The following is a 26,519-nucleotide window of genomic DNA, read 5'->3' as shown; positions in this document are numbered from 1 at the left end:
CACCAACTGGAAATTGAAAAAGGCAGATACAAGAAATCCTGGCAGCCTAGAGAGAATAGAATATGCGATCAATGTCTGGCCGGCAGAGGTTGAAACAGAGATGCATTTCTCCTAAAATGCGAAAAATTCAACACATCAAGAAACATATTATTCAACAAGCTAAGCCAAACAACCCCAGATTTCAAGGAACTGGATGACCTGTCAAAATTGAGATTAGTCTGGGAGAAGGAGACAGACCATACCTTGGGCCAAATATGTAACAACATGTCACAACCTGAGGACTGTTTAAAATTAAGACTGTTTAAATTAATATTGAACGTACCAAATGAAGTACAAAGACTGTTTAAAATTAATATTGTTTAAAAGTAATATTGTATGTACCCAACAAATGTCAAATCGATTGACACCTACAGAATGTTTGAAAATGTACCTTTTTGCTATGTAAGCTTTGGCAATATGGTTCTCTGTAAACTTTCATGCCAATAAAGCATTTGAATTGAATTGAATTGAATTGGCTGGGGGGGAAGAGAGAGACTGGGGGGAGAGAGAGAGACTGGGGGGGGAAAAAGAGAGAGACTGGGGGGGAGAGAGAGAGACTGGGGGGAGAGAGAGAGACTGGGGGGAGAGAGACTGGGAGAGAGAGACTGGGGGAGAGAGAGAGACTGGGGGGAGAGAGAGAGACTGGGGGGGAGAGAGAGAGACTGGGGGGGAGAGAGAGAGACTGGGGGGAGAGAGAGAGACTGGGGGGGAGAGAGAGAGACTGGGGGGAGAGAGAGAGACTGGGGGGGAGAGAGAGAGACTGGGGGGGAGAGAGAGAGACTGGGGGGGAGAGAGAGGGACTGGGGGGGAGAGAGAGGACTGGGGGGGAGAGAGAGGGACTGGGGGGAGAGAGAGGGACTGGGGGGAGAGAGAGAGAGAGACTGGGAGAGAGAGGAGAGAGACTGGGGAGAGAGACAGGCTGGGGGAGAGAGAGAGAGAGAGAGAGAGAGAGAGAGACGGGGGAAGGGAGAGAGTGACTGGGAGAGAGAGAGAGAGACTGGGAGACAGAGAGAGAGAGAGAGACTGGGAGACAGAGAGAGAGATAGAGAGAGAGAGACGGGGAGCGAGAGAGAGATTGGGGGGTGAGAGAGACTGGAGGAGGGAGAGACTGGAGGAGAGAGAGAGACGGAGAGAGGAGACTGGGAGGGAGAGGCTGGAGGAGGCAGAGTTTGGAGGAGAGAGACTGGGATACTGGGGGAGAGAGAGAGACTGGGGGAGAGATAGAGAGACTGGGAGACAGAGAGAGAGATAAAGAGACGGGGAGAGAGGGAGAGATTGGGGGGAGCGAGAGGGAGAGGGCTAGAAATTTGGTATCGCCCCGTTTGGAGAGGGAAGGAGAGAGAGAGAGAGAGAGAGAGAGAGAGGAGAGAGAGAGAGAGAGAGGGGGGAAGGAGAGAGAGAGGGGGAAGGAGAGAGAGAGAGAGGGAAGGAGAGAGAGACAGAGAGAGGGAAGAAAGAGAGACAGACAAAGACATAGAGAGAAGAGAGAGAGAGACTGGGAGGAGAGAGAGACGGGGAAGAGAGAAAAAGAGTAACAAAGAATCCTTGGAAGCCCAAATGGATTGTGATCCACACAGGCACGAACGACCTACGCACCCTACAGAAGGCACTGCTAGGGCGGTGAGCAGGATGGCGGAAAAGGCCAGCAGGGAATTCCCCGAGGCGTGGATCGTGATCTCCACACTACTGCCCAGAAAGGACACCCCAGCCTATATAATCCACAACACCAACAGGGAGATCGACACGAGATGTTCTTGTCCTCCCCAACGTCTCCCTGGCCCATCATCCAAACATCAACACAAGGGACCTCTATGACGAAATACATCTACTCAACAGCGGATGTGGGTCTTCGCAAGAAACCTCATAAACACTGCCAAAAGACGCAGCCCTCCCACCCCCTCTACCATTGGAGCCCAAACAGGACCACCAATGTCCCCCACCCCCCATTACAAAACCAACAACAGAACCGTGCTTTATACCTGACCCAAGACCCCCCTCTAGACCACAGACTGTAGACCAAGAACTGAGAAAGATCATGACGATGCTGAACAGCCTGATAGAAAGCCGGAGAAATTATTAATATTGTTATTTATCATTATCATTATTGTTATCTATCAGTATTATTACTATTATTAGATAGATATATGTGCATGCCTCATGAAATTTATACTAAATCATCATTTAGCATTATAGAAAATAGTGTTTCCACACTCATCCCACAAAATAGGTCCATTTTATTTCGTTTTATTGAACTATATAAATGCGTTCTTTCCACATAAGCTGCTGGAATATCCAGGGCCCTCCGCTCCTCAACTTTTGGGATGAAGAGTACAGACCCTGAATTCCTAAAAGCTATAAAAGACATTGATATAATTGTGTTAACAGAAACATGGTGCCAAAAGGACGTGCCGACCCACTGTCCTCCAATGTACCATGAAATCATTGTGCCCTCAGTAAAGAACACTAAAACACGCAAGGGCAGAACCTCCGGGGAATATTGGTGTGGTATAAGGGAGAACTGGACAAACACATCTCACCGGTAAAACAGGGAAAATCACACGTATGGCTAAAACTAGATAAAAATATAGGAATAGCAAAAAAAGATGTTTACTTATGTGCGATCTACATACCTCCAATAGAATCGCCATATTTCGAAGAGGAGTTATTTGATACTCTCCACATGGAAATCAAGCCATTTCCAGGCCCAAGGAAAGGTGATAATATGTGGGGACCTAAATGCAAGGACCGGTTGTGAACCTGACTTCATAGACCCACAGGGAAACAACCATGTGTTTGGCCAGACCCCTTTAGATGTCACACCAGCCATCGCAAATCGGAACAACCTTGATCGTGAATAAATAAAAGCGGTAGGGAGGTAGTGCAACTCTGCCGAGCCTTAGGCCTGTACATAGTTAACGGTAGGTTCAGAGGGGACTCCCTAGGGAGACTCACATACTCCTCAACTCTTGGGTCTAGTGTGGTGGACTATACAATCACTGACCTGGACCCCTGCGATATCAACTCATTCACTGTCAGGCAGCAATCCCCCCTCTCAGACCATAACCAAATAAATATGTACCTTAAACTTTCTGCCAAACTACAGACACAAAAAAGGAACCCAGTAAGCTCCATAAAATAAACCAGACATACAGATGGGCCCCAGACAGTGGAGAAAAATTCATCACAGCACTAAAGTCACCTGATCTCACAAGTAAAATATCAAAATTTAATGTAAACCCATACGAGATCACCAGAGATGGTGTAAACATGGCCATAGAGGATATAAATATGATCTTCCATGAGGCAGCTGTAAAAGCCGACCTTGTGAAACAGAAGAGGAAGCGTCACAAAAGACAAAATAAAAATAAGAAATGGTTTGACCACGAATGCAAAAATGCAAGAAAAGACCTGAGAAAAATATCAAACCAAAAGCATCGCCAACCAAACAATCCGGACCTACGTACTAGATACAATGAAACCCTCAAAAGATATAAACACACCATTAGGAACAAAACACAAAACTATACCCACAAAATACTCGAAGAAATTGAAAACTCACCAATCCAAAACAATTCTGGGAAATGTGGAATAACCTGAGTACAACACAATTGCAAGCATTAACAATCCAAGATGGCGACATCTGGAGAACACATTTTGAAAACCTCTACAAAGACATCCCAATAAACAAAACAAACCCAAGTCAACATCAGGTCACAGAAAAACTCCACACATTAGAAGCAACAATTAAAGACAACCAAAACCCTCTAGACTCCCCAATCACATGGAAAGAACTGGCCACAAAAACAAAATCTCTCCACCTAAAGAAAGCCTGTGGCCCAGACAACATCAAAAATGAAATGCTCAAGTTCAGCAATATGGAGATGCAGGGTGCGGTACTCAAATTATTCAACATCATATTACGTTCAGGCTGTTTTCCCGATATCTGGTGCCAAGGACTAATCTCCCCCATATATAAAAGTGGAAACAAATCAGACCCAAATAACTACCGCGGCATCTGTGTCAACAGTTGTCTAGGGAAGTATTCTGCAGTATTCTAAATAGTAGATTACTTGATTTTCTTACAAACATATATCCTCAGAAAAAACCAATAGGCTTTCTTCCAAAACACCGCACCGCCGACCATATCTATACCCTTCACACCCTCATTGAAAAACATATACACCAAACAAAAAATGGAAAATATTCGCCTGTTTCATCGACTTCAAGAAAGCCTTTGACTCTAGATGGCACGAAGGGCTCTATTATAAACTTCTTCAGTGTGGAATAGGGGCAAAGTCTATGACCTTATTAAATCAATGTATCTGAAAAACAAATGCGGGGTCAAAATTGGAGACAAACGCACCGATTTCTTCACCCAGAGAAGAGGCGTCCGGCAGGGCTGCAATTGAGCCCGACCCTGTTCAACATATACATAAATGAATTAGCAGACATGCTGGAGCAAAGCGAGTCACCAGGTCTCCGTCTCCTGGATGGAGAAGTGAAATCCCTGTTCTATGCGGACGACCTGGTTCTGCTGTCTCCACAGAACAGGGATTACAGCAACAACTAGACCTACTCGACAAATACTGCCAAAATTGGGCTCTAACAGTAAATCTAAAGAAAACCAACATCATGATTTTTCAAAAGAGGCCCAGATGTCAGGAAAACAAATACCAGTTTACCCTCAGTGATACCACTATAGGACACACTATGAGCTACACCTACCTTGGTCTAACTATTACAGCATCAGGGAGCTTCAGCATAGCAGTGAATGCACTAAAAGAAAAAGCCGAAGAGCCCTATATGCAATAAAAAGAAAATTCTACAACATCCAAATCCAATCAAAATCTGGCTCAAAATATTTGACAGCATAATCCTGCCCATTGCACTGTACGGTAGTGAAGTATGGGGCCCGCTAAATCACCAAAGCTACACTAAATGGGAAAAACACACAATAGAAGCCCTACATGCAGAATTCTGCCGAAGCATCCTTCGCATCCAAAGAAAAACGCCAACAAATGCATGCAGAGCCGAACTAGGCAGATACCACTGATAATAAACATCCAAAAACGAGCACTAAACTTCCTAAATCTAGCTCCCCAGACACCCTTCATTTCAAAGCCTTTCAGACCCAAGAGCTAAACCAGAAAAGAGTCCCCTGAGTCAGCTGCTACTGAAACTAAGTACTCAGCCGGACCCTGACCAGCCCAGACCAACACAGCCGTCCAAACACCAATCCGAGTGAACCAAATCATTAAACAATGCAAAGAAACCTACCTGGAACATTGGAACAAAATAACCGAAAGCCAAAGCAGATTAGAATGTTACCGGGCCCTAAAAGAGAATATAAACTGGCAGACTACCTCACGACCATCAGAGACACAAAACAGAGACAGACCCTCACCAGGTACAGACTAAGCGACCACCAACTGGAAATTGAAAAAGGCAGATACAAGAAATCCTGGCAGCCTAGAGAGAATAGAATATGCGATCAATGTCTGGCCGGCGAGGTTGAAACAGAGATGCATTTCCTCCTAAAATGCGAAAATTCAACACATCAAGAAACATATTATTCAACAAGCTAAGCCAAACAACCCCAGATTTCAAGGAACTGGATGACCTGTCAAATTGAGATTAGTCCTGGAGAAGGAGACAGACCATACCTTGGGGCCAAATATGTAACAACATGTCACAACCTGAGGACTGTTTAAAATTAAGACTGTTAAAATTAATATTGAACGTACCAAATGAAGTACAAAGACTGTTTAAAATTAATATTGTTTAAAAGTAATATTGTATGTACCAACAAATGTCAAATCGATTGACACCTACAGAATGTTTGAAAATGTACCTTTTTGCTATGTAAGCTTTGGCAATATGGTTCTCTGTAAACTTTCATGCCAATAAAGCATTTGAATTGAATTGAATTGAATTGGCTGGGGGGGAGAGAGAGAGACTGGGGGGGAGAGAGAGAGGACTGGGGGGGAAAAAGAGAGAGACTGGGGGGAGAGAGAGAGACTGGGGGGGAGAGAGAGAGACTGGGGGGGAGAGAGAGAGACTGGGGGGAGAGAGAGAGACTGGGGGGGAGAGAGAGAGACTGGGGGGGAGAGAGAGAGACTGGGGGGGAGAGAGAGAGACTGGGGGGGAGAGAGAGAGACTGGGGGGGAGAGAGAGAGATGGGGGGGAGAGAGAGAGACTGGGGGGGAGAGAGAGAGACTGGGGGGGAGAGAGAGGGACTGGGGGGAGAGAGAGGGACTGGGGGGAGAGAGAGGGACTGGGGGAGAGAGAGGGACTGGGGGGAGAGAGAGGGACTGGGGGGAGAGAGAGGAGAGAGACTGGGGAGAGAGAGGAGAGAGACTGGGGAGAGAGACAGGCTGGGGGAGAGAGAGAGAGAGAGAGAGAGAGAGAGAGAGACGGGGAAGGGAGAGAGTGACTGGGGAGAGAGAGAGAGAGACTGGAGACAGAGAGAGAGAGAGAGACTGGGAGACAGAGAGAGAGATAGAGAGAGAGAGACGGGAGCGAGAGAGAGATTGGGGGGTGAGAGAGACTGGAGAGGAGAGACTGGAGGAGAGAGAGAGACGGAGAGAGAGAGACTGGGAGGGAGAGGCTGGAGGAGGCAGAGTTTGGAGGAGAGAGACTGGGATACTGGGTGAGAGAGAGAGACTGGGGGAAGAGATAGAGAGACTGGAGACAGAGAGAGAGATAAAGAGACGGGGAGAGAGGGAGAGATTGGGGGGAGCGAGAGGGAGAGGGCTAGAAATTTGGTATCGCCCCGTTTGGAGAGGAAGGAGAGAGAGAGAGAGAGAGAGAGAGAGAGAGAGAGAGAGAGAGGGGGAAGGAGAGAGAGAGGGGGAAGGAGAGAGAGAGAGAGGGAAGGAGAGAGAGACAGAGAGAGGGAAGGAAAGAGAGACAGACAAAGACATAGAGAGAAGGAGAGAGAGAGACTGGGAGGAGAGAGAGACGGGGAAGAGAGAAAAAGAGTAACAAAGAATCCCTTGGAAGCCCCAAATGGATTGTGATCCACACAGGCACGAACGACCTACGCACCCTACAGGAAGGCACTGCTAGGGCGGTGAGCAGGATGGCGGAAAAGGCCAGCAGGGAATTCCCCGAGGCGTGGATCGTGATCTCCACACTACTGCCCAGAAAGGACACCCCAGCCTATATAATCCACAACACCAACAGGGAGATCGACACGAGATGTTCTGTCCTCCCCAACGTCTCCCTGGCCCATCATCCAAACATCAACACAAGGGACCTCTATGACGAAATACATCTACTCAAACAGCGGATGTGGGTCTTCGCAAGAAACCTCATAAACACTGCCAAAAGACGCAGCCCTCCCACCCCCTCTACCATTGGGAGCCCAAAACAGGACCACCAATGTCCCCCACCCCCCATTACAAAACCAACAACAGAACCGTGCTTTTATACTGACCCAAGACCCCCCTGCTAGACCACAGACTGTAGACCAAGAACTGAGAAAGATCATGACGATGCTGAACAGCCTGATAGAAAGCCGGAGAAATTATTAATATTGTTATTTATCATTATCATTATTGTTATCTTATCAGTATTATTACTATTATTAGATAGATATATGTGCATGCCTCATGAAATTTATACTAAATCATCATTTAGCATTATAGAAAATAGTGTTTCCACACTCATCCCACAAAATAGGTCCATTTTATTTCGTTTTATTGAACTATATAAATGCGTTCTTTCCACATAAGCTGCTGGAATATCCAGGCCTCCGCTCCTCAACTTTTGGGATGAAGAGTACAGACCCTGAATTCCTAAAAGCTATAAAAGACATTGATATAATTGTGTTAACAGAAACATGGTGCCAAAAGGACGTGCCGACCCACTGTCCTCCAATGTACCATGAAATCATTGTGCCCTCAGTAAAGAACACTAAAACACGCAAGGGCAGAACCTCCGGGGAATATTGGTGTGGTATAAGGGAGAACTGGACAAACACATCTCACCGGTAAAACAGGGAAAATCACACGTATGGCTAAAACTAGATAAAAATATAGGAATAGCAAAAAAAGATGTTTACTTATGTGCGATCTACATACCTCCAATAGAATCGCCATATTTCGAAGAGGAGTTATTTGATACTCTCCACATGGAAATCAGCCATTTCCAGGCCCAAGGAAGGTGATAATATGTGGGGACCTAAATGCAAGGACCGGTTGTGAACCTGACTTCATAGACCCACAGGGAAACAACCATGTGTTTGGCCAGACCCCTTTAGATGTCACACCAGCCATCGCAAATCGGAACAACCTTGATCGTGAAATAAATAAAAGCGGTAGGGAGGTAGTGCAACTCTGCCGAGCCTTAGGCCTGTACATAGTTAACGGTAGGTTCAGAGGGGACTCCCTAGGGAGACTCACATACTCCTCAACTCTTGGGTCTAGTGTGGTGGACTATACAATCACTGACCTGGACCCCTGCGATATCAACTCATTCACTGTCAGGCAGCAATCCCCCCTCTCAGACCATAACCAAATAAATATGTACCTTAAACTTTCTGCCCAAACTACAGACACAAAAAAGGAACCCAGTAAGCTCCATAAAATAAACCAGACATACAGATGGGCCCCAGACAGTGGAGAAAAATTCATCACAGCACTAAAGTCACCTGATCTCACAAGTAAAATATCAAAATTTAATGTAAACCCATACGAGATCACCAGAGATGGTGTAAACATGGCCATAGAGGATATAAATATGATCTTCCATGAGGCAGCTGTAAAAGCCGACCTTGTGAAACAGAAGAGGAAGCGTCACAAAAGACAAAATAAAAATAAGAAATGGTTTGACCACGAATGCAAAAATGCCAGAAAAGACCTGAGAAAAATATCAAACCAAAAGCATCGCCAACCAAACAATCCGGACCTACGTACTAGATACAATGAAACCCTCAAAAGATATAAACACACCATTAGGAACAAAACACAAAACTATACCCACAAAATACTCGAAGAAATTGAAAACTCCACCAATCCAAAACAATTCTGGGAAATGTGGAATAACCTGAGTACAACACAATTGCAAGCATTAACAATCCAAGATGGCGACATCTGGAGAACACATTTTGAAAACCTCTACAAAGACATCCCAATAAACAAAACAAACCCAAGTCAACATCAGGTCACAGAAAAACTCCACACATTAGAAGCAACAATTAAAGACAACCAAAACCCTCTAGACTCCCCAATCACATGGAAAGAACTGGCCACAAAAACAAAATCTCTCCACCTAAAGAAAGCCTGTGGCCCAGACAACATCAAAAATGAAATGCTCAAGTTCAGCAATATGGAGATGCAGGGTGCGGTACTCAAATTATTCAACATCATATTACGTTCAGGCTGTTTTCCCGATATCTGGTGCCAAGGACTAATCTCCCCCATATATAAAAGTGGAAACAAATCAGACCCAAATAACTACCGCGGCATCTGTGTCAACAGTTGTCTAGGGAAGTTATTCTGCAGTATTCTAAATAGTAGATTACTTGATTTTCTTAACAAACATAATATCCTCAGAAAAAACCAAATAGGCTTTCTTCCAAAACACCGCACCGCCGACCATATCTATACCCTTCACACCCTCATTGAAAAACATATACACCAAACAAAAAATGGGAAAATATTCGCCTGTTTCATCGACTTCAAGAAAGCCTTTGACTCTATATGGCACGAAGGGCTCTATTATAAACTTCTTCAGTGTGGAATAGGGGGCAAAGTCTATGACCTTATTAAATCAATGTATCTGAAAAACAAATGCGGGGTCAAAATTGGAGACAAACGCACCGATTTCTTCACCCAGAGAAGAGGCGTCCGGCAGGGCTGCAATTTGAGCCCGACCCTGTTCAACATATACATAAATGAATTAGCAGACATGCTGGAGCAAAGCGAGTCACCAGGTCTCCGTCTCCTGGATGGAGAAGTGAAATCCCTGTTCTATGCGGACGACCTGGTTCTGCTGTCTCCCACAGAACAGGGATTACAGCAACAACTAGACCTACTCGACAAATACTGCCAAAATTGGGCTCTAACAGTAAATCTAAAGAAAACCAACATCATGATTTTTCAAAAGAGGCCCAGATGTCAGGAAAACAAATACCAGTTTACCCTCAGTGATACCACTATAGGACACACTATGAGCTACACCTACCTTGGTCTAACTATTACAGCATCAGGGAGCTTCAGCATAGCAGTGAATGCACTAAAAGAAAAAGCCCGAAGAGCCCTATATGCAATAAAAAGAAAATTCTACAACATCCAAATCCCAATCAAAATCTGGCTCAAAATATTTGACAGCATAATCCTGCCCATTGCACTGTACGGTAGTGAAGTATGGGGCCCGCTAAATCACCAAAGCTACACTAAATGGGAAAAACACACAATAGAAGCCCTACATGCAGAATTCTGCCGAAGCATCCTTCGCATCCAAAGAAAAACGCCAACAAATGCATGCAGAGCCGAACTAGGCAGATACCCACTGATAATAAACATCCAAAAACGAGCACTAAACTTCCTAAAATCTAGCTCCCCAGACACCCTTCATTTCAAAGCCTTTCAGACCCAAGAGCTAAACCCAGAAAAGAGTCCCCTGAGTCAGCTGCTACTGAAACTAAGTACTCAGCCGGACCCTGACCAGCCCCAGACCAACACAGCCGTCCAAACACCAATCCGAGTGAACCAAATCATTAAACAATGCAAAGAAACCTACCTGGAACATTGGAACAAAATAACCGAAAGCCAAAGCAGATTAGAATGTTACCGGGCCCTAAAAAGAGAATATAAACTGGCAGACTACCTCACGACCATCAGAGACACAAAACAGAGACAGACCCTCACCAGGTACAGACTAAGCGACCACCAACTGGAAATTGAAAAAGGCAGATACAAGAAATCCTGGCAGCCTAGAGAGAATAGAATATGCGATCAATGTCTGGCCGGCGAGGTTGAAACAGAGATGCATTTCCTCCTAAAATGCGAAAAATTCAACACATCAAGAAACATATTATTCAACAAGCTAAGCCAAACAACCCCAGATTTCAAGGAACTGGATGACCTGTCAAAATTGAGATTAGTCCTGGGAGAAGGAGACAGACCATACCTTGGGGCCAAATATGTAACAACATGTCACAACCTGAGGACTGTTTAAAATTAAGACTGTTTAAAAGTAATATTGTATGTACCCAACAAATGTCAAATCGATTGACACCTACAGAATGTTGGAAAACTGTACCTTTTTGCTATGTAAGCTTTGGCAATATGGTTCTCTGTAAACTTTCATGCCAATAAAGCATTTGAATTGAATTGAATTGAATTGACTGGGGGAGAGAGAGAGAGACTGGGGAAGAGAGAGAGAGACTGGGGGAGAGAGAGAGAGACTGGGGGAGAGAGAGAGAGACTGGGGGGGAGAGAGAGACTGGGGGGGAGAGAGAGACTGGGGGGGAGAGAGAGACTGGGGGGAGAGAGAGACTGGGGGGAGAGAGAGACTGGGGGGAGAGAGAGACTGGGGGGAGAGAGAGACTGGGGGAGAGAGAGACTGGGGGGAGATAGAGACTGGGGGGAGAGAGAGACTGGGGGAGAGAGAGACTGGGGGGAGAGAGAGACTGGGGGGAGAGAGAGACTGGGGGGAGAGAGAGACTGGGGGGAGAGAGAGACTGGGGGGAAGAGAGAGACTGGGGGGAGAGAGAGACTGGGGGGAAGAGAGAGACTGGGGGGAGAGAGAGACTGGGGGGAGAGAGAGACTGGGGGGAGAGAGAGACTGGGGGGAGAGAGAGACTGGGGGGAGAGAGAGACTGGGGGGAGAGAGAGACTGGGGGGAGAGAGAGACTGGGGGGAGAGAGAGAGAGAGAGAGAGAGAGACTGGGGAGAGAGAGAGAGACTGGGGAGAGAGAGAGAGACTGGAGAGAGAGAGAGACTGGGGAGAGAGAGAGAGACTGGGGAGAGAGAGACTGGGGAGAGAGAGAGAGACTGGGGAGAGAGAGAGAGACTGGGGAGAGAGAGAGAGACTGGGGAGAGAGAGAGACTGGGGAGAGAGAGAGACTGGGGAGAGAGAGAGACTGGGGAGAGAGAGAGAGACTGGGGAGAGAGAGAGACTGGGGAGAGAGAGAGAGAGAGACGGGGGAGAGAGAGAGGAAGAGAGAGAGAGAGAGAGAGAGAGACTAGGGGAGAGAGAGAGAGAGACTGGGGGGGAGAGAGAGAGAGAGACTGGGGGGGGAGAGAGAGAGACTGGGGGGGAGAGAGAGACTGGGGGGGAGAGAGAGACTGGGGGGGAGAGAGAGACTGGGGGGGAGAGAGAGACTGGGGGGGAGAGAGAGACTGGGGGGGAGAGAGAGACTGGGGGGGAGAGAGAGACTGGGGGGGAGAGAGAGACTGGGGGGGAGAGAGAGACTGGGGGGGAGAGAGAGACTGGGGGGGAGAGAGAGACTGGGGGGGAGAGAGAGACTGGGGGGAGAGAGAGACTGGGGGGAGAGAGAGACTGGGGGGAGAGAGAGACTGGGGGGAGAGAGAGACTGGGGGAGAGAGAGACTGGGGGGGAGAGAGAGACTGGGGGGAGAGAGAGACTGGGGGGGAGAGAGAGACTGGGGGGGAGAGAGAGACTGGGGGGGAGAGAGAGACTGGGGGGAGAGAGAGAGAGACTGGGGGGGAGAGAGAGAGAGAGACTGGGGGGGAGAGAGAGAGAGACTGGGGGGGGAGAGAGAGAGAGACTGGGGGGGAGAGAGAGAGACTGGGGGGAGAGAGAGAGAGACTGGGGGGAGAGAGAGAGAGACTGGGGGGGGAGAGAGAGAGAGACTGGGGGGGGAGAGAGAGACTGGGGGGGAGAGAGAGAGAGACTGGGGGGGAGAGAGAGAGACTGGGGGGGAGAGAGAGAGAGAGAGACTGGGGGGGAGAGAGAGAGACTGGGGGGGAGAGAGAGAGAGACTGGGGGGGAGAGAGAGAGAGACTGGGGGGAGAGAGAGAGACTGGGGGGGAGAGAGAGAGAGACTGGGGGGGAGAGAGAGAGACTGGGGGGGAGAGAGAGAGAGAGAGACTGGGGGGGGAGAGAGAGAGAGAGAGACTGGGGGGGAGAGAGAGAGAGACTGGGGGGGGGAGAGAGAGAGAGACTGGGGGGGAGAGAGAGAGAGACTGGGGGGGGAGAGAGAGAGACTGGGGGGGGAGAGAGAGAGACTGGGGGGGGAGAGAGAGAGAGGCTGGGGGGGAGAGAGAGAGAGACTGGGGGAGAGAGAGAGAGACTGGGGGGGAGAGAGAGAGACTGGGGGGGAGAGAGAGAGACTGGGGGGGGAGAGAGAGAGACTGGGGGGGAGAGAGAGAGACTGGGGGGGAGAGAGAGACTGGGGAGAGAGAGAGAGAGAGACTGGGGAGAGAGAGAGAGAGACTGGGGGGGAGAGAGAGAGACTGGGGGGGAGAGAGAGAGACTGGGGAGAGAGAGAGAGAGAGACTGGGGAGAGAGAGAGAGAGACTGGGGAGAGAGAGAGAGAGACTGGGGGGGAGAGAGAGACTGGGGGGAGAGAGAGAGAGAGAGACTGGGGAGAGAGAGAGAGAGACTGGGGGGGAGAGAGAGAGACTGGGGGGGAGAGAGAGAGACTGGGGGGGAGAGAGAGAGACTGGGGAGAGAGAGAGAGAGAGACTGGGGAGAGAGAGAGAGAGACTGGGGAGAGAGAGAGAGAGACTGGGGAGAGAGAGAGAGAGACTGGGGAGAGAGAGAGAGAGACTGGGGAGAGAGAGAGAGAGAGACTGGGGAGAGAGAGACTGGGGAGAGAGAGAGAGACTGAGACTGGGGAGAGAGAGAGAGAGACTGGGGAGAGAGAGAGAGAGACTGGGGAGAGAGAGAGACTGGGGAGAGAGAGAGAGAGACTGGGAGACAGAGTGAGAGAGAGAGACAGGGAGCGAGAGAGAGATTGGGGGGGAGAGAGAGAGAGAGAGAGACTGGTGGAGGGAGAGACTGGAGGACAGAGAGAGAGAGACGGAGAGACTGCAGAGAGAGACTGGAGGAGGCAGAGTCTGGAGGAGAGAGAGAGACTGGGGGAGAGAGAGAGAGAGAAACTGGGAGATAGAGAGAGACTGAGGAGGGAGAGAGAGAGAGAGAGAAACTGGGGGAGAGAGAGAGAGACTGGGAGACAGAGAGAGAGATAAAGAGACGGGGAGAGAGAGGGAGGGGGGAGGGGGAGGAGCGGAGGGAGGTGGAGGGGCGGAGGGAGGGAGTGGGGTGGGACGAAGGGGGGGGAGGAGGGGGGACGAAGGGGGGGAGGAGGGACGAAGGGGGGGAGGAGGGGGGAGAGGAAGGAGGTGGGAGAGGAAGGGGGGTGGAGGTGGGAGAGGAAGGGGGGTGGGGGGGGGGGGAAAAGAGAGCGACGCCGCCACTCACCTGCTCTCTTCCGGGCCTTTGGAACCGGTTGGCCGGGCGGCAGACGAACGCCTTTCGCTGCGGTGCGGTGGCGGGGGGGGGCGGTGGGGGGAGAAAGAGACGACGCCGCTCACCTGCTCTCTTCCCCCAGACTTTCGGGCTGCGCGGGGGAGAGAGAGAGAGACTGGGCGGGGGGGGTAAGACTGCGACGCCGAGGGCCTTCAGCAGGTTCGACAGGTTCCGGGAGAGAGACACGCCGCCCGCTCAGCTGCTCGCTTCCCTCTTCCCCCGGGCTTTCGGGCTGCGCGGGGAAGAGAGCGAGAGAGAGAATTGGGGGGGGCGGTGGGGGGAAGAGAGAGAGAGACTGGCGGGGGGGCGGGGGGGGGGAAAGAGTGAGACGCCGAGGGCCTTCAGCAGGCTCGACAGGTTCCGGGCGCGCTGGGAATCCGCTGAACTCTAGGCCCAGGCTTCCCGTGCTGCTAGGCCGCGGCTCCGCGCATCCACTGCAATAAAGAGAGATTCCTAAATATCAAAGTTCAGGTTTTTAAGCACCCCATAGCTAAGAAGACAACTGCACAAAAGAACCTAACGGGGTACACACAGAAAGTGGGAAAAATAAACACACAGAAAGTGGGGGGAAAAGTCGTTAGGAATCAAGATAGCGGACACTCACCTCAGTTGAGAATGATTAGGCCCACCCACACATGCACCGATTGGTCAACCATCAGGTCACTTAAGTGTAGGATTGGTCAATCGTCACGTCACTCAACTGTAGGATGGCCCGCCCACACACGCAATGAACCCACCCCCGTGACGCAGCGATTGGTCGACCGTCAGGTCGCTCGACTGTACGATTGGTCAACCTTCACGTCACTCAATGCTAATGAGGGGATAATGAGCGGAATTTTGAACATTTTTTGGATACCGTCGGCACAATTTTTGTCTCACCGAAAAGTAAATACGCTTATGACCATTCCGGAATCGTAAGCTTTCTTTTGATGTAACACGCGTGTAGGTACGCTCTATAACTTTTGAGTGTATAGAGGATGGACAGACAGACAGACAGAAGAGCAATTTTAGATGAGATGTGCGAGAAACTGATTACAAAACAGCACTGGCAGAGTTTTGGAGACATGTGGAATAAATTTACAGATAGAGTATTGGAAGTAAAAGCCCTGGAATTGTTTAAGAAACAATTAGATGCTACAATAGGGGTGGGCATTAGAAACACTCTGGATTGATAAACTAAGATGGGCTGAATGGCCTTCCTCATCCATAATCATCTTTCACAGGGTAACCTGTGAAGTTGGGGGTTGGGAAAGTAAACAAAGCAGAGTTGTATTCAGTAAACATGTACCTTTGATCAGGTCTAAATCTTGTATCAGTGTGTGGCAGGTATGACTTTTCACCAGCTTCCAGTTCATTTAATCCTAGTGAAAACTTGGTGAGACCGTAGTACTGCTCAAAATCTTTCGGCATGGCATCTACAAAGAATAAATATATAAACCTTAGTGGCAATGCAACACACAGGCCTCAAAACAAAATCAAAGCTCACATCTGACGATTCTCAAGGGGTTTACAGAAAATTAAAAGAATGATGCTCAGAAGAATCCACTAAAAGGAGGTAGAGAAGGCTGTACAATTACATTTCAAGCAGCAAACCCCAGTCTTCTCTAATTTTGGTCACGGTATTTCCCAAAAAGGAAGTTAATTTCCCCCCCCACACCCAATCCAATTCTCTAGCCAAATTGTTTACTCAATACAGATCTAATTAACAATGCACTTCTAATTTATAAAAATCTAGTACACTAGGCGTAAAATCTTTTAAATACGTCTGGGACCATTTTTGACTCTAACTAAAAATTTGTAGGCATTAACTCATCAAATTTAGCAGTGTTGGCAAAAACTAAAGGGTGATTTGTCCAAGCTTTGAATGTTGACATCTGCTTGAATACACCACAAGTGCTTTTAGATTGCCTCATCTTAATGCTCCAGTCTGGGAAGAGCAACTTCCTAGTTGACAACCATTCCAATGAACTCTTCAGTAGAAATGCAGGGAGCTGACTCCCAAGTTTAGTTTCCTGAAACCGGCTCCATTAAACCAATGGCACGGTAAGACAAGCGCTTTCAAGTGTCAATAAGATTGTTGCTTCCCAAATATGGGAGCACAGATATTAGAGTGCAGGGGGTAGAAAGAAGTCTGCACATCTCCTCTCGGCTGCACTCCTGTAATATAAAAACACCTTACATGGCATTAACTTAAGTGTTCTGCTCACTTATCATTCAATAAGCTACTTTATCCCTTTATTTAGCTAACTGAGCAGACCACTAAAAAAATATGAAGAGGCACAACCTGCAATGAATATCTACTGCAATACATTGTATCTGGGCCCTAGAGTTTTGCTATTCCACAGCTGCTACAGCTCTGAATCTGCAACAGTCATCTGCCAACAAAAAAGAGTTTCAAAAGTTCAGATAAACTCACAGTTCATTCAGCTAATAATTCAAATGTAACGTGGCCCTAAATAATCTTAAGGTTGCAGTGAGGAAGAATAGTTGAGGACAAAAATAAAAATTAAGGATAAGGATCCAAAACATTGCACTGTCTTTTCACAACTCAAACAGTCCTATAATGGGACATCATGCATATCAATGTTCTTATGGGTTACGACATTCAGAACAATATTTCTGTAAAAAAATGTGGCATTTTGTTTCAGATTCAGCAGCTGTGAAATCACAATGCCCTAGAGCCCTGTGCTACAAGTGCAACAGAGATGCCAACTTGCCAAATTTAGCACAGAAACACAAACACTTAGGGGGAGAAATTGGGTGGAGCCACAAACGGGGCGCCAAGCTCACCTGGGCACCAGATTTAGCGCAGCGTTTGGAGCAGTAGCGACCGCCGGAAATTCAGCTTGAGCGCCCCAAGAGGGACACGGGGCGAGGCTCGAGGCGCTCCGTGTCCCTCTTAGGGCGCTGAAACTGAATATCGCAGCGCAACGTGCCGCAGCGCCACACGCTGTGGCACGGCGCGCTGCGGTACTGCAGGTCTTCCTTCCATTCTTAAGGGGGAGGGGCCTGCACCAGCGCGATCGGAGATCGCGAGTGCCGGCAAAAGAGCCCGGCACCGAGGAGAAGTGCCGGGCTCTCGGAGAACAGCCGGCAATGCCGCGGGGGGCGATCAGGAGGCCGGGGACGGAAGTGCTGGCAGGTGGCCGCCGAAAAAAATGGCCGCCCCGCACCTCCACTTTAATTTGCGCCACTGCCGCCACAGGTAGGCCCCGTGAACCGGGTGCCATTTGCGAACGGCGCTACAGAGGCGGTCGCTGCCAAATATCGTGATCGGGGTGGTAGCGGGGCGCTGCGCACACCGATGATGTCATCGGTGGCGGCGCAGCACAACAGGCTAACGCCACCATTAGTGCCCCAGCTAAATATCGCGGGAGGCGCGGCCAGTGGCGCTAAAGCCACTGAGTGCCCTCTTTAGGCGCTAACTGGTGGCGCAGCCCACCGAATTTCTAGGCCTTAATCTTTCATGAAAATCCAAATGCCCTAATTTCCTCCTAGTTTCTCAGATTCAGTGGAATCCGCCTGAAGACCTTGCTGGGGGGCTTTGCCTCTTCAATAATCGCTAAAGTCAGAGGCGGTTTCAAATACTTGACTTTCACAATCACCTCTTGCACAAGCATATGGTTTGTAGAACTTCACTGCAGGCTCTGGCTGAACTAGGGTTTCCTACAATAAACAAAGTTGACCAAGTAATTTAGGGATTTGTACAGAAATAACTGAAAATACACTTCACTATTGATCAACCTCAGGACATAACAAAGATGCGAGTTTGAAATCAGAAATATTCCTGTTTAATGCACTCTCAAAGCACTACAGTTTAAAATGTCTGTTCACAACCTTGGTGTTATAGTTGATCACTAGCTGAGCTTCCTACCTCATATCTGTTCCATCACTAAGACCGTCCATAACATCACCTGTCTCCGCCCTTGCCTCAGTTTATCAATTGCCAAAAACCTCATTCATGCCTTTGTTACCTCTGGGCTTGACTATTCCAATGCACTCCAGGCCAGCCTCCCTAGATCTACCCTCCATAAGCTTGAGGTCACCCAAAACTCGGCTGGCCCTGTCCTAATTCGCACCAAGTCCCGCTCATCCATCTCCCCTGTGCTCGCAGACCCAGTTGAGCAATGCCTTGATTTTGAAATTCTCATCCTTGTTTTCAAATCCCTCCATGGCTCGCCCCTCCCTATATCTAATCTCCTCCGGCCCTATAGTCTCCAGAGGTCATTGCTCTCCACCAATTCTGGCCATTTGAACACCCCAATTTTAATTGCTCCACCATTGTGCCTTCAGCTACCTAGGTTTTTCGTCTTTCGTCTGCTCTCTCAGGTGGATGTAAAAGATCCCATGGCACTATTTGGAAGAAGAGCAGGGGAGTTATCCCCAGTGACCTGGCCAATATTTATCACTCAACCAACATAACAAAATCAGATTATCTGGTCATTATCACATTGCTGTTTGTCGGAGCTTGCTGTGCGCAAATTGGCTGCCGCGTTTCCCACATTACAACAGTGGCTCCACTTCAAGAGTACTTCATTGGCTGTAAAGCGCTTTCAGGTGTCCGGTGGTCATGAAAGGCGCTATATATCACAGAATCACAGAAACCCCACAGTGCAGATAGAGGCCATTTCGGCCCATCGAGCCTGCACCGACACATATCCCACCCGATCCCCATAACCCCTACACCAACACATATCCCACCCTATCCCCGTAACCCCACGTATTTAATCCCCCTAACACTAAGGGTCAATTTTTATCATAGCCAATCAACCTAACCCGCACATCTTTGGACTGTGGGAGGAAACCGGAGCACCCGGAGAAAACCCACGCAAACACGGGAAGAATGTGCAAACTCCACACAGACAGTCACCTGAGGCCGGATTCGAACCCGGGTCCCTGGCGCTGTGAGGCAACAGTGCTAACCACCGTGCTGCCAAATGCAAGTCTTTCTTTTTTAGGTTCTAAGCTCTGGAATTCCCTCCCTAAATCTCTCTGCCTCTCGATTTCTCTTTCTTCCTTTAAGACGCTCCTTAAAACCTCTCTCTTTGAACAAGCTTTTGGTCATCTGCCCTAACATCACCTCATATGGCTTGTGTAATGAAATCTGTTTGTCTTGATCCTGTATTCATTTTGCACTCATGTATATTACCCTCCCCCGTGTATAGTTTCACTTCCTCTTTCCCGACTAACCTGGGAGGTTCCAGGTCTTGGCTCCGCCCCTGACTTCTCTTACATAAAGATCCCAGGATCTGTATGACTCATTCCTGTGAACCAGTCGGCGTGTTGAGATGTTAGCTCTGATCTTAGTGATTAAAAGCTAGTTTTGTGGTTATTGAAGGCACATCAATTTTAATCACTAAAGAATACCAGGATGGATCGACTCCTAAAACCAGAGCATCTGGACTTGGATCCACATTCTGCTGAAGCATCAAATCAATTTGGACACTGGCTCAAATGCTTCGAACTCTTCGCGGGGACCTCATCCGCTAGTGAGGTAGATAAACTGAGTCTACTGACTACTCGCATAAGTCATCGGATTTATTCGTTCATCCGGGACGCCACCTCTTACACGGAGGCCATCACTATCCTGAAGGCCCAATACCAGAGGCCGGTAAACGAAGTGTACGCCAGACATCTGCTGGCTACACGCAGGCAGCGACCAGAGGAATCAATGGACGATTTCTTACAGGGCCTAAAGGACCTAGTCCGGGACTGTAACTGCAAGGCCGTGACGGCCAATGCGTACTCTGACGAATTGGTCCGCGATTCCTTCATCACGGGCCTCAAATCGAATTATATCCGGCAGAGACTGCTGGAGGAGGTGGTCCTGGACTTAAAAAAGGCAGTGGCCACTGCGCGATCGCTGGACGTGGCCCAGAGAAACTCTGACTCTTATTCTTCCGGCCATGCGGCCCTCACCGCCTCGTGCGCGCCGAGGGGGCCGCCATCTTGGAATCAGCCATCTTCCCCATCCAGGTCTCAGACCAGCTCTACGCCGCCGGAGTCCCCACACAGAAGTTCACCCAGGAGTCCTACTACAGCGGCAATGTCTCGAGGCCCGAAATGCTACTTCTGCGGCCAGGCCAAGCACCCCAGACAACGATGCCCAGCGAAGGACGCTACATGCTTCAAATGTAAGAAAAAGGGGCATTTTAGCAAAGTCTGCAGGGGGAATCCGATTTCCAACTCCGTCACCGCCTCGTGCATGCCGTGCGGGCCGCCATCTTGGGGTCCGCCATCTTTTCCCAACTCAACGGCCGCCCAGGGCCCAACAGTGGCTTCGATCACGGTGGATCAATCCAGGCCACACCCGTTGACAAAATCCATGATGGACATACAGGTAAACGGGAATTTAACGAAATGTTTAATTGACTGTGGGAGTACCGAGAGTTTTATCCACCCTAGCCTGGTACGGCGGCACTCATTAACGGTAACCCCTACATGGAGCAGAATTGCTATGGCTGCTAAGCCCCACACTTCGGACATTTTGGGCTACTGTGTGGTAACACTGACTGTAAAAGGCACGGGCAAGGATTTTAAACTCCTCATGATGCCAGAACTCTGTGTTAATGTAATCTTGGGCCTGGACTTCCAGTGCCACCACGAAAGTGTCACGCTAGCATATGGCGGGTCCCAGCCGCCACTCACAGTCTGTGGCCTATCAACCTTAAAAATCAGCCTGCCCTCTTTATTCGCTAATCTCGCTCCGAACTGTAGGCCCATAGCGACCAAAAGTAGACGGTACAGTCTGGAAGACAGACACTTTATCAAGGCGGAAGTGGACAGACTCCTGCGGGAAGGCATTATTGAATGCAGTACCAGCCCGTGGCGTGCCCAAGTGGTCATAGTTAAAAATAGCGAAAAGAAATGGATGGTAATTGACTACAGCCAGACTGTTAATGTTTATACCCAGCTGGACGCCTACCCTTTACCCCACATATCAGAAATGGTCAACCAGATTGCGCAATACCGAGTCTTCTCGACTATCGACCTCAAATCTGCGTATCACCAGCTCCCCATTAGAACGGAGGACCGCCCATACACCGCCTTCGAGGCGAACGGGCGCCTCTACCATTTTCTCAGAGTGCCCTTCGGGGTAACAAATGGAGTCTCGGTCTTCCAACGTGAGATGGACCGCATGGTTGACGAGAATAAACTACAAGCTACCTACCCCTATCTGGACAATGTCACTATCTGCGGGCACAACCAGCAAGACCATGATCTAAATCTTGCGAGATTTTTAAAAACTGCCCTAAAGCTGAATGTAACCTACAACGAAGACAAATGTGTCTTCAACACAACCCGTCTCTGTATCCTCGGCTGTGTGGTGGAAGATGGGGTAATTGGACCGGACCCTGACCGATTACGCCCCCTAAAGGAACTGCCCCTGCCACACAATCCCAAAGCTTTAAAAAGGTGCCTGGGATTTTTTTCGTATTATGCCCAATGGGTGCCCAATTACTCTGATAAGGCACGACCCCTCATTAAATCGACGTCCTTCCCACTATCAGCTGAAGATCGGGAGGCTTTCACCAGTATCAAACAGGACATTGAAAGGGCTGCAGTGTGTGCAGTGGACGAATGCATTCCCTTTCAAGTCGAAAGCAATGTGTCAGACTTTGCCTTAGCTGCGACCCTCAATCAGGCTGGGAGACCTGTGGCCTTCTTCTCCCGAACCCTTCAGGGACCTGAAATCAGGCACTCTTCTGTCGAGAAGGAGGCGCAGGCTATAGTGGAGGCAGTGCGGCACTGGAGACACTACCTAGCCGGCAAACGTTTCACCCTGCTCACCGACCAGCGGTCGGTGGCTTTCATGTTTAATAACAAAGGGGGAAAATCAAGAATGACAAAATACTCAGGTGGAGGATCGAACTATCCACGTTCGACTATGATATTATGTACAGGCCGGGAGCCCTTAATGAACCCCCAGATGCCCTATCGCAGGGAATGTGTGCCAGCATTCACACGGACAAATTACAGGGTCTCCACAATGACCTCATCACCCAGGGGTCACCCGACTATACCATTTTATAAAGTCCCGCAATCTGCCCCACTCCATCGAGGAGGTCAGGGCAATGACCAGAGCCTGCCGCATCTGTGCGGAATGCAAGCCTAGTTTCTACAGGCCTGACCGTGCACACCTTATCAAAGCCACACGGCCATTCGAGCGCCTAAGTCTGGACTTCAAGGGACCCCTTCCCTCTGCCGACCGTAACATATACTTCCTCAATATCATTGATGAATATTCCCGCTTCCCCTTCGCCATTCCCTGCCCAGACATGACCAGTGCCACGGTCATCAAGTGTCTCTGTAATCTATTCTGCATGTTTGGCATGCCGAACCACATACACAGTGATAGGGGGACGTCATTCATGAGTGACGAGCTGCGCCAGTTCTTGCTCTCGAAGGGGATAGCCACTAGCAGAACCACTAGCTACAACCCCCGGGGTAATGGGCAAGTGGAAAGGGAGAATGCTACTGTTTGGAAGGCTGTCACATTAGCCTTAAAGTCAAAAGGCCTTCCGACCTCCCGCTGGCAGGAAGTCCTCCCAGACGTGCTCCACTCCATAAGGTCTCAGTTATGTACAGCCACTAACGCTACCCCTCATGAAAAGATGTTCGTTTTCCCCCGGAAATCCACCTCGGGCATATCTCTACCCGCGTGGCTGACGTCTCCGGGGACAGTAACATAGAAACATAGAAGATAGGAGCAGGAGTAGGCCATTTGGCCCTTCGAGCCTGCTCCGCCATTCAACGAGATCATGGCTGATCATCCAAACCCTAGCACCCGGTCCCTACACCGACAGCCATCCCACCCAAGCCCTATCCCCGTAACCCCACGTATTTAATCCCCCCTAACACTAACGGCCAATTTTTTTTATCATGGCCAATCAACCTAACCCGCACATCTTTGGACTGTGGGAGGAAACCGGAGCACCCGGAGAAAACCCACGCAAACACGGGGAGAATGTGCAAACTCCACACAGACAGTCACCCGAGGCCGGATTTGAACCCGGGTCCCTGGCGCTGTGAGGCAACAGTGCTAACCACTATGCCACCGTACTATTGCAGAAGCACGTGAGAGGCCATAAAACGGACCCCCTTGTGGAAAAGGTACAGCTCCTCCATGCAAGCCCTCAGTACGCCTATATCGAATACTCTGACGGGCGAGAGGACACTGTTTCCATAAAAGACCTCGCTCCCTCGGGGAGCGGAGAGAACGATGGGAGACTACCCGATGAAGACCTACACTACAAAGAGACAGGATGCCCAGAGGTATCAATACCCAACTTTAACCTGGAGGACACTGCAGATAACCTGGAAGACACTGCGGAGGCCCGGACAGCGGAGGAACCAGAATCCACTCCCCTAGAGGCACCCCAACCGGCTTTGCGCCGATCACCGAGAACTGCAAAACCTCCTGACAGACTCACTTATACCAACTTTTAAGAAACATCACCCCGATGGACTAAATCTATAGAAGGGGTGAATGTAATGAAATCTGTTTGTCTTGATCCTGTGTTCGTTTTGCACTCATGTATATTACCCTCCCCCACTGTGTATAGTTTCACTTCCTCTTTCCCGACTAACCTGGGAGGTTCCAGGTCTTGGCTCTGCCCCTGACTTCTCTTACATAAAGATCCCAGGATCTGTATGACTCATTCCTGTGAACCAGTCGGCGTGTTGAGATGTTAGCTCTGATCTTAGTGATTAAAAGCCAACTTGTTTAAGTCTATAACTTCTAGTTTTGTGGTTATTGAAGGCCCATCAGCTTGGTATCAAATTTTTTATTTTGCTCCTGTGAAGTGCCTTGGGATGTTTTATTATGTTAAAGGCACTATATAAATGTAAGTTGTGTATTTTGATTGATACCAGTAAAAGACAAAATTTGCTTCAGACCAAATCTATCAGTATAACAAAAATACTCAGATTTTCAGCAGAATTTAAATTTACTGTTAAGATGCAGGAGTTTGCAATGTGAGGAACTCTACCATTTACGTCAGTTCTAGGCAAGCACAGACTGTCAGGTACAAGTAAGCCTATAGACTTTAGTATGTACAGTTCCCTTAGCAGCTGAGGAAAGAAGCCCTTATGGTAGAAGGCAACAATCAAAGCAACCTGGCCACCTGCTACTATAAATAATCATCTTTATTAATCACCACCAAAAAACAAATATCAATTTAACATGCACTTATAACTGTTTGAAATACTCCGGTATCGGCTAAATTCAAAGTACAATTATAAATATCCAGCAAATTTCCGCAACAGTGATAACATTAACTGGCCTGAGCTATTCTTGCCACTAACTTAGAATATCCAGAACCCCTCCAAGCTATGTCTGGTATGCAGCAATTCAACATCCTACACCACTTGTACTTTGTCCATGTGGCAAAAAACACTGGCATATAAGATACTAAGGCCTAGAAATTCAGTTGTTTGCGCCAGCCGCTAGCGCCTTAGGAGGGGAAGTGGGGTGCTAAGCGGCTAGCACCCGGGTGCAGCGCGATCTACGCCTCTCGCGAACTTCAGTTAAGATTTAGCGGCGGCGCAAAACCTTTGCGCGCGCTCCGCTGCACGCGCAGATCCTGACGTCATTTCATGGTGCAACGCCCTTTGTGCACCCCGAACCGGAAATTCAGTGACGCCGGCCTATTGTGCGCCTGGCGCCCCCAGTGACTGGTAGAGGGGAACGGTTCCCAGTCGCTGCGGGGCACGGATTAAAGGGGACGCCTCCTGCAGTATAAATGGCAGCCATTTTGCACCACTCCTTCTTTGTGAGAGGCGGCTCTTTGGAGAGAGACAAAGGTAGAGAGCTTTCTGGTTTGGCTCAACACTCGCACAGGTACTTGTGGCTTCAGGCCACAGCTTTGCACTTGTCTTTAACTTCAGTGTCATAGCATTGATTGGAAACATATAATGGGGGCTGCAATGGGTGGAAACGTTGGGCTTCTCCATTGCATTCAAAGGGCTCAGAGACGCCGTGAGAGAGTGCCAGTCATGGCCAGACGGAGAAGGGGCAACAGGCGTCGGCAAAGGAGGCCTTACCCACCCAGGGTATACCGCCAGTAGTTCTCATATCTGAACATGTCTGAGCAGTGTGTTCGGAGGCTGCGATTCAGAAGGGCAGTGGTCACAGATCTGCCACCTGCTTCGCGGAGATCTGCAGCCACAGCTGAGGAGCAGGACGTCTGTCGGTGGCAGTGAAGGTGACGGTGGCTCTCAACTTCTTTGCCACCGGCTCCTTCCAATCCGCTACTGGGGACATTTCCAACATCTCCCAGTTTGCAGTACATTGCTGCATCCGCCAGGTGACCAATGCCCTTTTCAGAAGGAGACGTCAGTTCGTCTCCTTCCCCATGACCGTTGACAAGCAGCAAGAGCGTGCAATGGGTGGAAACGTTGGGCTTCTCCATTGCATTCAAAGGGCTCAGAGACGCCGTGAGAGAGTGCCAGTCATGGCCAGATGGAGAAGGGGCAACAGGCGTCGGCAAAGGAGGCCTTCCCCACCCAGGGTATACCGCCAGCAGTTCTCATATCTGAACATGTCTGAGCAGTGTGTTCGGAGGCTGCGATTCAGAAGGGCAGTGGTCACAGATCTGCCACCTGCTTCGCGGAGATCTGCAGCCACAGCTGAGGAGCAGGACGTCTGTCGGTGGCAGTGAAGGTGACGGTGGCTCTCAACTTCTTTGCCACCGGCTCCTTCCAATCCGCTACTGAGGACATTTCCAACATCTCCCAGTTTGCAGTACATTGCTGCATCCGCCAGGTGACCAATGCCCTTTTCAGAAGGAGACGTCAGTTCATCTCCTTCCCCATGGCCGTTGACAAGCAGCAAGAGCGTGCAATGGGCTTTGCAGCATTAATGGGCTTCCCCATGGTGCAGGGCGCCATTGACTGCACGCATGTGGCTTTGTGGGCACTTCTAGAGAATGCCGAGGATTACCGCAACCGGAAGGGCTACCATTCGCTCAATGTGCAGTTGGTGTGTGACCACAGGCAGCTCATCCTAGCTGTCAATGCCCGCTTTCCAGGCA

General features: G+C 49.2%; 1 protein-coding gene across 4 annotated transcripts in view; it reads right to left on the bottom strand.

Moving 5' to 3' along the window:
* osbpl3b (oxysterol binding protein-like 3b) overlaps window positions 1–26,519 on the bottom strand; it is a 307,799-nt gene that overhangs the window by 25,924 nt on the left and 255,356 nt on the right. For 3 of the 4 annotated variants that reach the window (XM_085988680.1, XM_085988679.1, XM_085988681.1), the window contains one exon: window positions 15,773–15,899. The exons of the other annotated variant lie outside the window; for it this stretch is intronic. In XM_085988680.1, coding sequence (XP_085844806.1) covers window positions 15,773–15,899 — 127 coding nt within the window. The remainder of the gene's footprint in view (window positions 1–15,772; window positions 15,900–26,519) is intronic. 4 annotated transcript variants of the gene reach the window in all.

Source organism: Somniosus microcephalus, chromosome 5 (genome assembly GCF_052327205.1).
Source record: "Somniosus microcephalus isolate GS21.2 chromosome 5, FLI_Smic_1.0, whole genome shotgun sequence".
Classification (NCBI taxonomy): Eukaryota; Metazoa; Chordata; class Chondrichthyes; order Squaliformes; family Somniosidae; genus Somniosus; species Somniosus microcephalus.
The sequence above is the reverse complement of the archived record's forward strand: the minus strand, read 5'-3'. Positions and strand labels throughout refer to the sequence as shown.